The sequence below is a fragment of the Glycine soja genome, chromosome 16, assembly GCF_004193775.1.
Source record: "Glycine soja cultivar W05 chromosome 16, ASM419377v2, whole genome shotgun sequence".
Taxonomy (NCBI): domain Eukaryota; kingdom Viridiplantae; phylum Streptophyta; class Magnoliopsida; order Fabales; family Fabaceae; genus Glycine; species Glycine soja.
Window position 1 is genome coordinate 4,535,809 of NC_041017.1, and position 12,970 is coordinate 4,548,778.

General features: G+C 34.9%; 2 protein-coding genes across 2 annotated transcripts; both read left to right on the forward strand.

Moving 5' to 3' along the window:
* Nucleotides 1-215: 215 nt before the first annotated feature.
* Nucleotides 216-1,152, forward strand: LOC114391086 (phytosulfokine receptor 1-like). The gene is made up of 2 exons (XM_028352075.1): nt 216-796; nt 918-1,152. The coding sequence occupies exons 1-2, from the start codon at nt 216-218 to the stop codon at nt 1,150-1,152; spliced, it is 816 nt and encodes a 271-aa protein (XP_028207876.1).
* Nucleotides 1,153-1,868: 716 nt separating this feature from the next.
* On the forward strand, nt 1,869-2,858 carry LOC114391087 (phytosulfokine receptor 1-like). Its single transcript, XM_028352076.1, has one exon. The coding sequence runs from the start codon at nt 1,869-1,871 to the stop codon at nt 2,856-2,858; it is 990 nt and encodes a 329-aa protein (XP_028207877.1).
* The last annotated feature ends 10,112 nt before the right edge of the window (nt 2,859-12,970 follow it).

Genomic DNA, 12,970 nt, shown 5'->3' on the forward strand with positions numbered 1-12,970 from the left:
AACAGAAAAATCTGAACTGCTAAAAGTAACAAGTGATCAGCGTATTAATTTTATATTCTTAGTTATTTTTGTATTTAGTTTGAATTATTTTTTAATAATTACCATGGCCAAATTATTTGATATTGGCTATATACAGGTCTTATATAATTCGATATTTTAAATCCATTCCACTGATTAAAAATAAATATTTGAATGAACTATACCTGGAGGATAATATGCTATCTGGGCCACTGAGTGAGGGAGTTGGTAAGCTTTCAAACTTAGTTGAATTTGACATCTCCAACCATGAGTTTTCTGGAATTCTACCTAATATCTTTCGGAGCCTCACAAGGCTTAAGCTTTTCTCTGCTGAGTCAAATAGATTCACTGGTCAGTTACCTGCATCGCTGGTGAATTCTCCATCTCTTCAGATTCTTAATTTGAGAAACAATTCTTTGGGTGGTTCTGTTAACTTCAATGGTTCTGTAATGAAAAATCTGACCTGCATTGTTCTCAGTCATAATCATTTCCCTTGTTCAGTCCTCGTTAGTCTAATGAATTGCTTGAGATTTGAAGCAATTGGTCTTGGTTCTAACCATTTCAACTGTGGGGAGATACCTATTAATTTCAAGAATCTTCGGTCTCTAACCCAACTCTCACTTCCAAACACCAACCTGCATAATTTGTCAGCAACACTAGAGGTTTTAAGTCACTGCAGGAACTTAAGTACGCTAGCTCTTGCATTTAACTTCCACAATGAAGAAATGCCACAACCAAAGGGTCAGACTCTCTGGACCAATTCCTTGGCAGCTATCAGGCATGGCAATGATGGAGATTTTGGATTTGTCTCACAACAAACTCTTCGGAGAAATACCACAATCATTAACTGAATTGAGTTTCTTATCTTCATTTGATGTGTCTTATAATGAGTTGCATAGGGAAATCCCAGAAAAGGGACAGTTTGATACCTTTCCACTAACAAGCTTTGAAGGAAACAGGGGTCTCTACCGTTGCAGCGCTTCAGGCTTTATGCCTTCTCCGCCAGATGAGACTCCTGCTCAGCCTCATCACCAGAAGCTGCAGATCATTGATTTTCCATTTTGGTTTGGTTCTCTTGCTGGTATTCTGATAACCATTGGCATGTATTTTGCTTCTGGATGGGTATTTTCATAGAATATAATGAATGGATGAATGAGCAAATTAAACTAGAGTCATTAAGCATTGTGAATTTGGCTTTCACGTATCTCGTATGGGAATACTTGTAGTTGTGTATTGCCTAGCTTTAGCGATGTATTACTAACATTTTGGATAATTTGTATACATATGATATACTGTGATCTGTGGATTAGTTTATTAACCCGGGTATAACAAGTTTGATGGAAGTTTTGTTTTTTTAGACGTCATTTGTTTTGTTTTTTAGGATTTAGAAGAACCTTAGCACACTTGCCGAATGAAAATGAAAGTGAAATTACGAGCCCTATTCTTGCAAGTCACAAAATACGGACCATCACATGCATCCTAATCGTCAGGAAAATAAAAATAAAAAATCCCACAACCAGATAAGAAAGAGGAAGAAAATGGTGTCCATATTGCGTTACGTGATGATATTGCTATTATAACATTATTACACATGTATACGTGTCTTTAGCTTTAAGGGATTATCTTGTCCAGAAAAGATTATATTTGACTTTTATCACCAAGGTGGTTGACTGAATGGGATTTACGAAGTGATTTATACGTTGAAGTCCAAGTAATAACAGTAGTGTACCCATCGTTTTATAAATTGTGTTCCTTTAATGTTTGTATTGTATGTGCGCTATTTCTCAAACACTGAAATACCAAATCATTTGCTGAGTCCATTTTTTTTTCCTTTTTCATTGAGATACCAAATGGGATTTCGTAGTCTCTTCTTGTCTACCATTTTGATAGCATTTATCAGCTTTGGTAGTACTACTCAGAAATCTCAGAACTTCACAAGTAGCCCCAATGATTTGAAAGCCTTGATTGGATTCTCTAGGTGCTTAGAATCAGCTATTCCGGACTGGAATAGTTCTACCTCCTCTGATTACTGCACTTGGTCTGGTGTCACATGTGTTGGCACGAGGGTGGTTCGCTTGGAACTTGGAAGCACACAACTTACAGGGAAGATCTGTGAATCATTAGCATGTTTGGATCAACTTAGAGTCTTGAAGCTTTCCAAAAATCTCTTCACTGGCTCTCTTCCACACAGCTTGTTTCATCTTCCAAACTTGGAGATCATGGACTTTAGCAATAATCAATTTGAAGGCTCTATAAATACAACTATGTGTTCCTCTTTTACTCAGCTCCGAGTATTTAAACTGTCAAGTAACTACTTTTCTGGTGAGATTCCACGAAATTTGGGTGATTGTTCCTCTCTGCAGCATCTGTCTATTAATAAAAATAATTTGTCAGGAAGCCTTCCAGAGAGCATCTTTCTGCTACAGAATTTGAATGAACTATACCTGCAGGATAATAAGCTATCTCGGCCACTGAGTGAGGGAGTTGGCAAGCTTTCAAACCTATTGGAATTTGACATCTCCAACAATGAATTTTCTGGAATTCTTCCTAATATCTTTGGAGGCCTCACCAGGCTTAAGGTTTTCTATGCTGGGTCAAATAGATTCACCGGTCCATTGCCTGCATCGCTGGTGAATTCTGTATCTCTTCAGATGCTTAATTTGAAAATCAATTCTTTGGCTGGTTCAGTTAATTTCAATTGCTCTGCACTGAAAAATATTGTTCTCATTAATAATCAATCCAATTGTTCGGTCCTTTTTAGTCTAATGAATTGCTTGAGATTGGAAGGAATATGTCTTGGTTCTTCTGACCATTTCAACTACGGAGAGACCACCTGTTAATTTCAAGAATCTTCGATCCCTAACCCAACTCACTTCCGAAGGCCGGCCTGCGTAATTTGTCAGCAACACTAGAGGTTTTAAGTCACTGTAAGAACTTAAGTACGCTAGTCCTTACAAACAACTTCCATAATGAAGAAATGCCACAAGCACAGGGTCAAAATCTAGAATTCAGCAATCTCAAGGTTTTTGTGCTGGCCAACAGTCAGATCAAAGGTTCAATTCCGAAATGGTTAAGTGGATGCAAGATGCTGCAGATGCTGGATCTGTCATGGAATCATCTCAGTGGAGGCATTCCCCCGTGGATTGGCAAATTGAACAACCTCTATTACTTGGATTTGTCAAATAACTCTTTCACTGGCCGCATACCACAGAGCTTCACAATGTTCTTGAGCCTCCAGCCCAATAATTCTTCATTGGAAGGAACTCTTTTTGCCTTTCCCTTTGATACCGTTGAGACTGGAACTTTAAAGAGGATGAAGTATGAAAAACTTTCAAATTTACGACCATCTTTGCTACTCAGTTACAAAGGCTTTATCCTTAATGAATAAAATAGGTTGCAGCCTCTTTCTGGTTTACGCTCTCCTCTTAATATATTTTTCTCTCCTTTCTGCCATTTAACAGTGGTATCAACTATCAAGAGCAAGGTTTCGTAATGAGGTTTAAAAATCACATATTGCATCAAATAAATCTCTTTCCCATAACCATGGCTACAGATTCCAACTTTGTGCAAGCAGTCATTCCACGATTTGATGGTCACTATGACCATTGGAGCATGCTAATGGAGAACTTTCTCCGATCAAAGGAGTATTGGCCAATCATTGAATCAGGAATTCAAGAGCCAGAAAAAGACACAAGTTTGACAGAATCTCAGAAAGCAGAGACTTGGAGGCTAGAAGGCTGAAGGATCTAAAGGCAAAAAATTATCTCTTCCGATCGCCCCATCCTGGAAACTATTCTTTGCAAAGAAACTTCTAAGGACATTTGAGATTTTTTGAAGAAAAAGTATCAAGGTTCTACTAGAGTGAAGTGTGCACAGTTTCAAGCCTTAAGAAGAGATTTTGAGACATTAGCAATGAAGGATGGTGAATCTGTTTCTAGCTATTTTGCAAGAACAATGGAGATATGCACTAGGATGCGATTCTATGGCGAGAAGATGAAAGATGTCACCATTTTAGAAAAAAGTTTGCGTTCCCTAACACGAACGTTTGATTATGTTGTCTGTGTAATTGAAGAGTCAAAGATATAGATGCACTCTCCCTTGATGAATTGCAAAGTTCCTTGTTAGTACATGAGCAGAAGATGAATCGAAGTTCAAATTTGACAGCAAAAGAGCAAGCTTTGAAGGCTTCTACCAACACTCGTTCCACAGGTAGAGGCAGAGGCAGAGGAAGGGGTCTTAGACACAGTTTGCAGCAATCATATAAGTAGGAACAAGTCAATATTCACTAACTTGGATGTGACGTATTGTGATAAAGTAAAACTTGGCGACGAATCCAGAATTTCAATTATGGGAAAAGGAGAGGTAACAATCCTAAACAAAGATAACACTAATGACTCTATCATGGAGAGTGAAGGGTGTTTTAGAGCAAGTGTATTCAGATATATGTGGTCAATAAAACCGTCTTCCAATGGAGGTAAAAACTATTTAATTACCTTCACTGATGATTTTTCTAGGAAAACTAGGGTTTATTTCCTGCGGAACAAAAGCTTTCTCTACTTTCAAAAGCTTCAAAGCTCGTATAGAAAATGAAGCAAGAAAAATCATTCAGACTCTTCGAACTGATCATGGTGGCGAATATTGCTCAAAAGAATTTGAAGCGTATTGTGAACATCATGGGCATTCGAAGAGAGCTTACAACAACATATACACCACAACAAAATGGTGTATCGGAGAGGAAAAATAGAACAGAAGTAGTTAATTGGAGCATTCATGTGCTCAATAGAAGCCCAACTTTTTCTATCCAAAACATGACACCAGAAGAGGCTTGGAGTGGGAGACAACCATTTGTGGATCATTTCAAAATTTTTGGGTGCATTGCCTATGCTCATATCTCAGATGAGAAGAGGAAGAAGCTTTATGACAAAGCTGAAAAGTGTGTCTTTATTGGTGTAAGTGAAACATCAAAAGCATATAAGTTATTTAATCCACTAACAAAGAAGCTTGTGACGAACAGGGATGCTATTTTTGATGAAGACAACACATGTGACTGGAATGAGCAACAACCCAATTCAATTATTGTTGACAATGAAGATGTAAAAGAATTGCAGCTGTAAACACTGTCTTAACATCTCCAAATGCAGCTCAAATAGCTCTTGAAACAGAGATTTCAACACCAATAAATGCTGGAACAACAGACGCAACAGCTGCAACTCAATCTAAACGTCTTCGAGGCCAGCATGGATGTCAAATTATAAGGTAACTGGGATTGACCAAACTGAAGATCCTACTATTCACTTTGCCTTATTTTCAGATTGTGACCCTACAACATTGGATAGTGCTGTCAAAGAAGAAAAATGGCGAAAAGCAATGGATGATGAAATTGATGCCATTGAAAGAAATGATACTTGGGAGCTAAATGATCTTCTTAAAGGACACAAAACCATTGGCGTAAAGTCGGTCTTCAAAATAAAGCTTAAAGAAAATGGTGAAGTTGACAAGTATAAGGCGCGCTTGGGGCCAAGGGATACAAGCAAGAATATGGGGTCGATTATACAAAAAAATTCTGCAGTAGCACCTAGATGTCAAATCTGCATTCTTGCATGTATACTTGGAGGAACAAGTATTTGTTGAACAACCCCCTGACTATATCAAGATTGGACATGAACATAAAGTGTACAGATTGAAAAAGGCACTCTATGGACTAAAACAAGCCCCAAGGGCTTAGTATAGTCGCATTGAGGCTTATTTTATGAAAGTTGGTTTTTTAAAATGTCCTTATGAGCACACATTATTTAAGTATGAAAATGGAGGGAAAATGCTTATTGTATGTCTGTATGTTGATGACCTCATATTTACTGGAAATTGTGAAATCATGTTTCAAGAATTCAAGAAATCTATGATGGATGAGTTTGAAATGTTCGATCTTGATGTTATGCATTACTTTCTTGGCATAGAGGTGGTGAAGGCACGTGATGGAATCTTTATTTCTCAAAAGAAGTACATTGGAGAAATTTTGGATAAGTTTCAGATGAAGGATTACAATCCTGCAAACACTCCAACTGAGTTTGGCTTGAAATTAAATAAAGATCATGAAGGGAAGAAGGTGGACAACACTTTCTACAAACAAATTGTAGGCAAGAGAATCATTCGTTACTTGCAAGGAACAAGAAATTTTGGGATATTCTACAGGAAAGGTGGAAAATCAATTTTGTTTGGGTTTAGTGACAGTGATTATGCAGGAGATCAAGGTGATAGTACTTCAGTCTTTATGTTTGGCACAAGTGCTATTTCATGGCCATCTAAAAAGCAATCAATTGTGACTTTGTCAAGTACAGAAGCTGAATTTGTTGTTGCAACAACTTGCACTTGTCAAGCTATTTGGCAAAGGAGAATACTTGAGGAGCTGAAATTCAAACAACCAGAAACTACTACAGTTTTTTGTGATAACAGCTCAACAATTAAGCTTTCCAAGAATTCAGTGCCACATGAAAGAAACAAGCACATTGGTGTAAGGTTTTATTTTCTAAGAGATCTCACTAATGAAAGAGTAATTGACTTGAAGTTTTGCAGAAGTGATGAGCAATTGGCTGATATGTTTACAAAATCTCTCAAGGTTTCATTTTTTCAAAACTTAAGGAGGTTAATAAAAGTATGTACTTTGGGTGATCCAATTTGAAGAAGTCTATGTACAAGTAAACTGGATGCATCAGTTTAAGGGAGGGATTGTTAGGATAATTTTGTTTTATTGTTTCTGCATGTTAATTTTTGGTTGAATTGTTTAAGTTTAATTTATCCTTAATTTTAGGAGTTTGTTATCTTATGTAGAACATGAGTTTGCTATGGATTAGTGGCCTAGAATTTAAGAATAAATTTGTTATGTATAAGCCTATAAAGGCTTTATCCTTAATGAATAGAATAGATTGCAGCCTCTCTCTGATTTATGCTCTCCTCTTAATATATTATTCTACTCTCTGCCATTTAACATAAACTCCATGCTTTGCTAGCCAATCAACCCAAGCATTAACCTCTCGGAGAGTATGCTGAAAAATGATAGTCCAATGTGATGATCTTGCAAGAGATTGAATATTGTTGATCAAATAGAGGAAGAAGCAAGCTAGTGTGAAGGAGGAACACCCTTGGATATGAGAGTCAAAGCCACTTTTGAATCTGACTCAAGCAACCAGGAACTTGCCTAGCAACCAGATGATAGAATCAGACAAATGATCCCAGCCGTATCCAACATTTTTCTTAAAAATAAATGGATACTTCTTGGATATGTATCAGGGTGTAATGGAGGCGTATATCAGTATCATGGCTCATGGGTGCCACACCAGTATATATCCGTCTATCAAACCAAAGAGAGATGTTATACCTTGACCCACTCAAAATCTAAACCCCGACTACAAGATTCTAGTTGATTTAGCTATGGAATTCTAAGTGTAAGAACATCCAGGATACTACTTAACAAACAGAATATATGGAATTATTACTAAGATATTTGGAAACATTTTGAACAATAAGTTTATTATGATCATGGATAAGAGACAAAGCATGCTTCCCTGATCAAAGAGCAATATTAATATCCGTTGCAGACCTTATACCTAAGTCTCTCATCTTCGTCTTGGTTGAATAATAGTCTCCCACTTCACCCAATGGTTATAATTACTTCCCCAAATAAAACGTCTAGTAACCACATCAATTTTATCACAAATACCTTAAAAGGGAGCCAAAAGTTTTGCATAGAATAAATGCGGGGTAGCATTTAAAACTGACCTAGCTAGGCAAAGTCACCCCTACCAGCTTTGTTCAACAACTTGGACTTCCATCCATCCAGTCTATTATTAATTAATGCGGTCCATAATGTTGAAGATATACTTTTGTAACTGCATAATATTTTATTTTTCAGTTTTTAAAATAGGATTTAGTAAATAAGTTGATTTCCTATATTTTAGGACTAAGTCAGTTTTAATGGATTAACCTAGTCAATAAGTGGTTTCTATCTTTAAGGAGTAAATTAGTTTTAATATTCTGTTATGTTAATATCTTGTTATCTAATTAGTTTATCTTTTGCTATTTATTGTATCGCTGCTGAGAACAATTTGAATCAAAATAGAATAATTCTATTTCCTTTGCATACGTATTGTCTCTCTTTTCTCCTCTGTTTTTTTTTTATAATTTCCTCCACAAAACCAACAATTGGTATCGAGAGCCTTATTCTTACGGGACCTCTACCATGGAAGGTGAAACAAGTTTTTCCCACATAACTCTTCCGATCTTTGATGGAGAGAATTATGATCTTTGGGAAGTGAAAATGCAATCTTACATGGAGTCTTTGGATTTGTGGGATGCTATGGAAGAGGATTATGAAATATATCCGCTACTTGAAAATCCCACTATGGCCCAAATTAAAAATCACAAGGAAAGAAAGATGAAGAAGGCAAAGGAAAGATCATGTTTGTTCAGTGGTGTTTCACAAATGATATTCATCAGAATCATGACTCTTAAATCACCCAAAGCAATTTGGGATTATCTGAAAGAGGAATATGCCGGAGATGATAGAATATGAAACATGCAAGTGCTGAATTTAAGGAGGGAATTTGAACTTCAAAGGATGGAAGAGTCAAAGACAATCAAAGAATACTCAAACAAATTGTTGGGTATTGCCAACAAGATAAAGTTATTGGGAAATGATTTTGCTGATTCGAGAATTGTAGAGAAAATTTTGGTAACAGTGCCAGAGAGGTATGAAGCATCTATAGCTTCATTGGAGAACACAAAGGATCTGTCGAAAATCACATTGGCAGAAGTGCTACATGCCCTGCAAGCTCAAGAGCAGCGAAGGTTGATGAGGCAAGATCGTGTGGTCTAAGGTGCTTTGCCCGCCAAACATCATGAAGTTGATGAAAGCAAAAAAGATTTTTTCAAGAAGAATCAGCCAACAAGCAGCGAAATAATGCAAACAACCAAAACAAAGGTAAGGATAAAAAGAAAAATTATCCACCTTGTCAGCATTGTGGAAAATTGGGTCACCCACCATACAAATGTTGGAAACAGCCAGACGCAAAGTGCAGCAAGTGCAATCAGCTTGGACACAAAGCTATAATTTGTAAAAGCAAATTTCAGCAGCAAGAAGTCGATGCCCAAGTTGTTGAGCAGGAGGAAGAAGATTATATTTTTGTTGCAACATGCTATTCGATGAGGAGTAGTTCTAAATGTTGGCTAATTGATAGTGGTTGTACAAACCACATGACATATGATAAGACTCTATTCAAGGATTTGAAGTCAACTAATGTCTCAAAGGTCAGAATTGGGAATGGTGGCTATATTTCAGTAAAAGGAAAAGGAACTATTGCAATTTCAACGTGTTCAAGTATCAAATTAATTTCAGATGTTCTTTATGTAGCTAACATTGACCAAAACTTGCTAAGTGTAGGTCAATTGATTAAAAAGGGATTTAAAGTGTCCTTTGAACATCAACATTGTTTTATCTATGACATTGTTGGCCAGGAAGTTCTAAGGGTTAAAATGAAAGGTAAAAACTTCTCATTTGATCCAGCAGAGGAGGCGCATACAACCTATTTCACTAAAGTCACACCCACGGAACTCTGGCACAAGAGACTTGGTCATTGTCATCTTGAAAGAATGCTAAACATGAAAATAAGGAAATATGCAAAAGAAAATTTGAAGAAGTTTCAAATGGAGGAATGCAAATCTGTTAGCACACCAATGAATCAAAAGGAGAAGTTCAGCAAGGAAGAAAGTGTTGATAACATTGATGAAGGATATTATGGGAGCTTGATTGAATGTCTAATGTATCTCACTACAACAAGGCCAAATATTCTATTTTCTCAAAAGAACAAAACTGGAATTTTTGTTGACAATCAAGTAGTCATTGCTATTGCAAACAAACCCGTATGTCATGGGAAGACTAAACATTTCAAAATCAAGTTTTATTATTTGATAAAGATGCAACAAAGTGGAGAAGTAAACTTAATTTACTGCAAGTCTAAAGATCAATTGGCTGACATGTTTACAAAGTCACTACCTATCAACAAACTTGAACTCTTACGGCAAATAATTGAAGTTTGCAGTTTCAAAAGCAAGGAGGAGTGTTGAAGATATACTTTTATAACGGCATAATATTTTATTTTTTCAATTTTTAAAATAGGATTTAGTAAATAAGTTGGTTTCCTATATTTTAGGAGTAAGTCAGTTTTAATGGATTAGCCTAGTCAATAAGTGATACCTATCTTTAAGGAGCAAGTTAGTTTTAATATTCTATTATGCTAATATCTTGTTATCTAATTAGTTTATCTTTTGCTATTTATTGTATCGCCGCTGAGAACAATTTGAATCAGAATAGAATAATTCTATTTTCTCCGCATATGTATCGTCTCTCTTTTCTCCTCTATTTTTTTTTTATAATTTCCTCCACAAAACCAACACATAAGATAAGAAAAATCACTCTTTTTCACTCTTCCACTAAGAATAGGAAATTCCAGATACTCACTAATTTTGAGTATACTGAAAACCAGTAATACTAGAAAACTTTGTAATCTTCTGTCTAGGAATATTCCTGGAAGCTAAAAATTTGGCAACCATTAAGGCCATTTCTTGGCAACGTGTCCTATAAAAAAGGACCTAAATGATATTTTCTTTTCTTCATGCTGCACAAGTCCCCTTCAGTGACTTTTTGTGGAACTTCCTTTGTCAGGTCTTTTTGGTTCTTTGAGTGAAGGAGGTGTCTCGTTTTATTATTTTTGGATTTAATCATCATACGTACTGAACATCATGCACAGTTATGATGTAATTAATATCCCCTTTCATATTAATATATATGATTTTGTTTCATATTAATATACATGAATTTGTCTTACCTACGGTCTTTTTATTTTATTCAATCGAAAATTTTACTCTCTCCATTTTAAAAGAGACACTTAGTCTTCTATTTTAAAAATTTTATAATTTTGGACTAATAATTAATTTTTCCTGTTTTATTTTTTATTTTGTTTCAATTAAATCATAGATTTAATATATTCATTTATGATGCCAACAATAAATGATTTACTTAATTAAAATGTAAGTCATAAAAAAATAAATGTAGGCAAAATATATTAATAAAAAATTATTATTTAAAAAAAAAGAAAACTAGATATCTTTATTTTAAAATAGAAATGTCATATTTTCTATCTGTATAAAACAGATACCAATGTTTGTATTTAAGATTTTTTAATTAGTGATTTTAATTTTTAGTTAGGTTGAATATGAATTATCTTGTTACCAGCTTAGGATAGAGTAGTAGAGATTGGGTAAGAACTAGTTCTTTTGTTATTTCACTGAAAAAGTTAAAATAAATTTGTTATATTTTTAATATATTCTATATCTTTTATCATCTCAATGTTAATAATTTTAAAATACAAAAATGTTGATGAAATATAAAAAATATGGAATAACGTACTTGTGAACTTTTTAAATTGTATAATTGAAGAGGAAAGTTGATTAAATTGTAATGTGTGTATATGTGCATTAAATCATGGACTAGTTTAGTTGTCCACATCTCAACTCAATTTAAAATTGAAAGAATGTACACCGAATAAAAAAGGGGATACTGTATAATGACATTTCATTGGTTGATTCAAAAACACACGGATTATCAAACAAATAATCATCAACCGTTGATAACATTAAATCAAACCGTTTAGATTTTTTTGTGCTAGTTTTATTGGATCCTCGCAAAGACTTCAAAAGCTTTATAATGTGGAACTGTATCAACGCACCATTCATCTACATCTTATCATCACTCTCCCACCCCTAATTATTCCTTTCAAACGAAATCTGCACTATGAAATCCATAGCCTCCTCTTATTGTCATCAAATAGAATATTAGACCTAGAGGACCAAGCCCAACCTTGTCCAAACTTTATAATTATTTTTGTCTTGTTGGCATATTTTCTTGTTTGTAAAATTTTTGTTCTCTTTTTGTTTATGCTAGTTAGATCTATGAGCCATAAAACGAAACCCCATTCATGGACCTTCATTGCAGATCTACTCAGATGGAATTCATTGACCATGTCTTATATTTCTTCACCTTTTGTTTTATGCTTTACCCTATCGTTTGTTCTAATCATGGCCAATAATTATAAACATCATCAGCGATCGTGATTTCCTTGATTAATTAAATAAGGTGAAAGTTCTAACTCTTTTGTTATTGTACATTAACTTATTTAATAGTCCTAATTACAAGATTAATTTGGATCCTCCATAAAAGACATGGTTGGTACCCACATGAATCAATTTGTTATAGATCTATTTGAATCTCTTCGTTTGTTGGTGGAAGAACCCACACAAATCGGTTTTTTGAGGAACTTGGTCAGAGAGTATTAGGCCAATTAATTATTGGTTATTAACTAATATCATATTTTGAAGGAGAAGGGTAGAATGACTCCTATCCCAATTTTTCTAAATAAAGGTTGAAATTTAGTGGTGCTTTGCTAATGCATGTACTCTAAGTAAGACAATTGCATGTGGTACCTTGGCTATGTGAGTTAGAACTCCCCCTTAGGAGTCTTATGTGTCTTTTTACCCCACCTTAAAGGTTTTCATAGAAAAACAAATATAATTACTTTTTGTTGTTGATTTTTCAAAATCACAATTTCCTTTTCTTTATTCACTCAACATCTTTTAACACCATTGTTTTGACTAGTGTTATATTTCTTTTGATCAGTGCTTTGAAGGGATTGGATTATAATGACTCATGTGATTAACTTGTGTGTATTCCATGTTGCAGTGATTTAATGATCCAACACCATTGGAATCAAAGAGAATTGAATCAATTCACAAAGAGTGGGCAAAAGATATTTTGTAGAAGTTTGAAATAGAGCATTGAATGAATAATGTTTAAGAATGTTTAGAATAGTTAAGTTATATCTAGAGTAGCTTGAAAGTTGTTGAC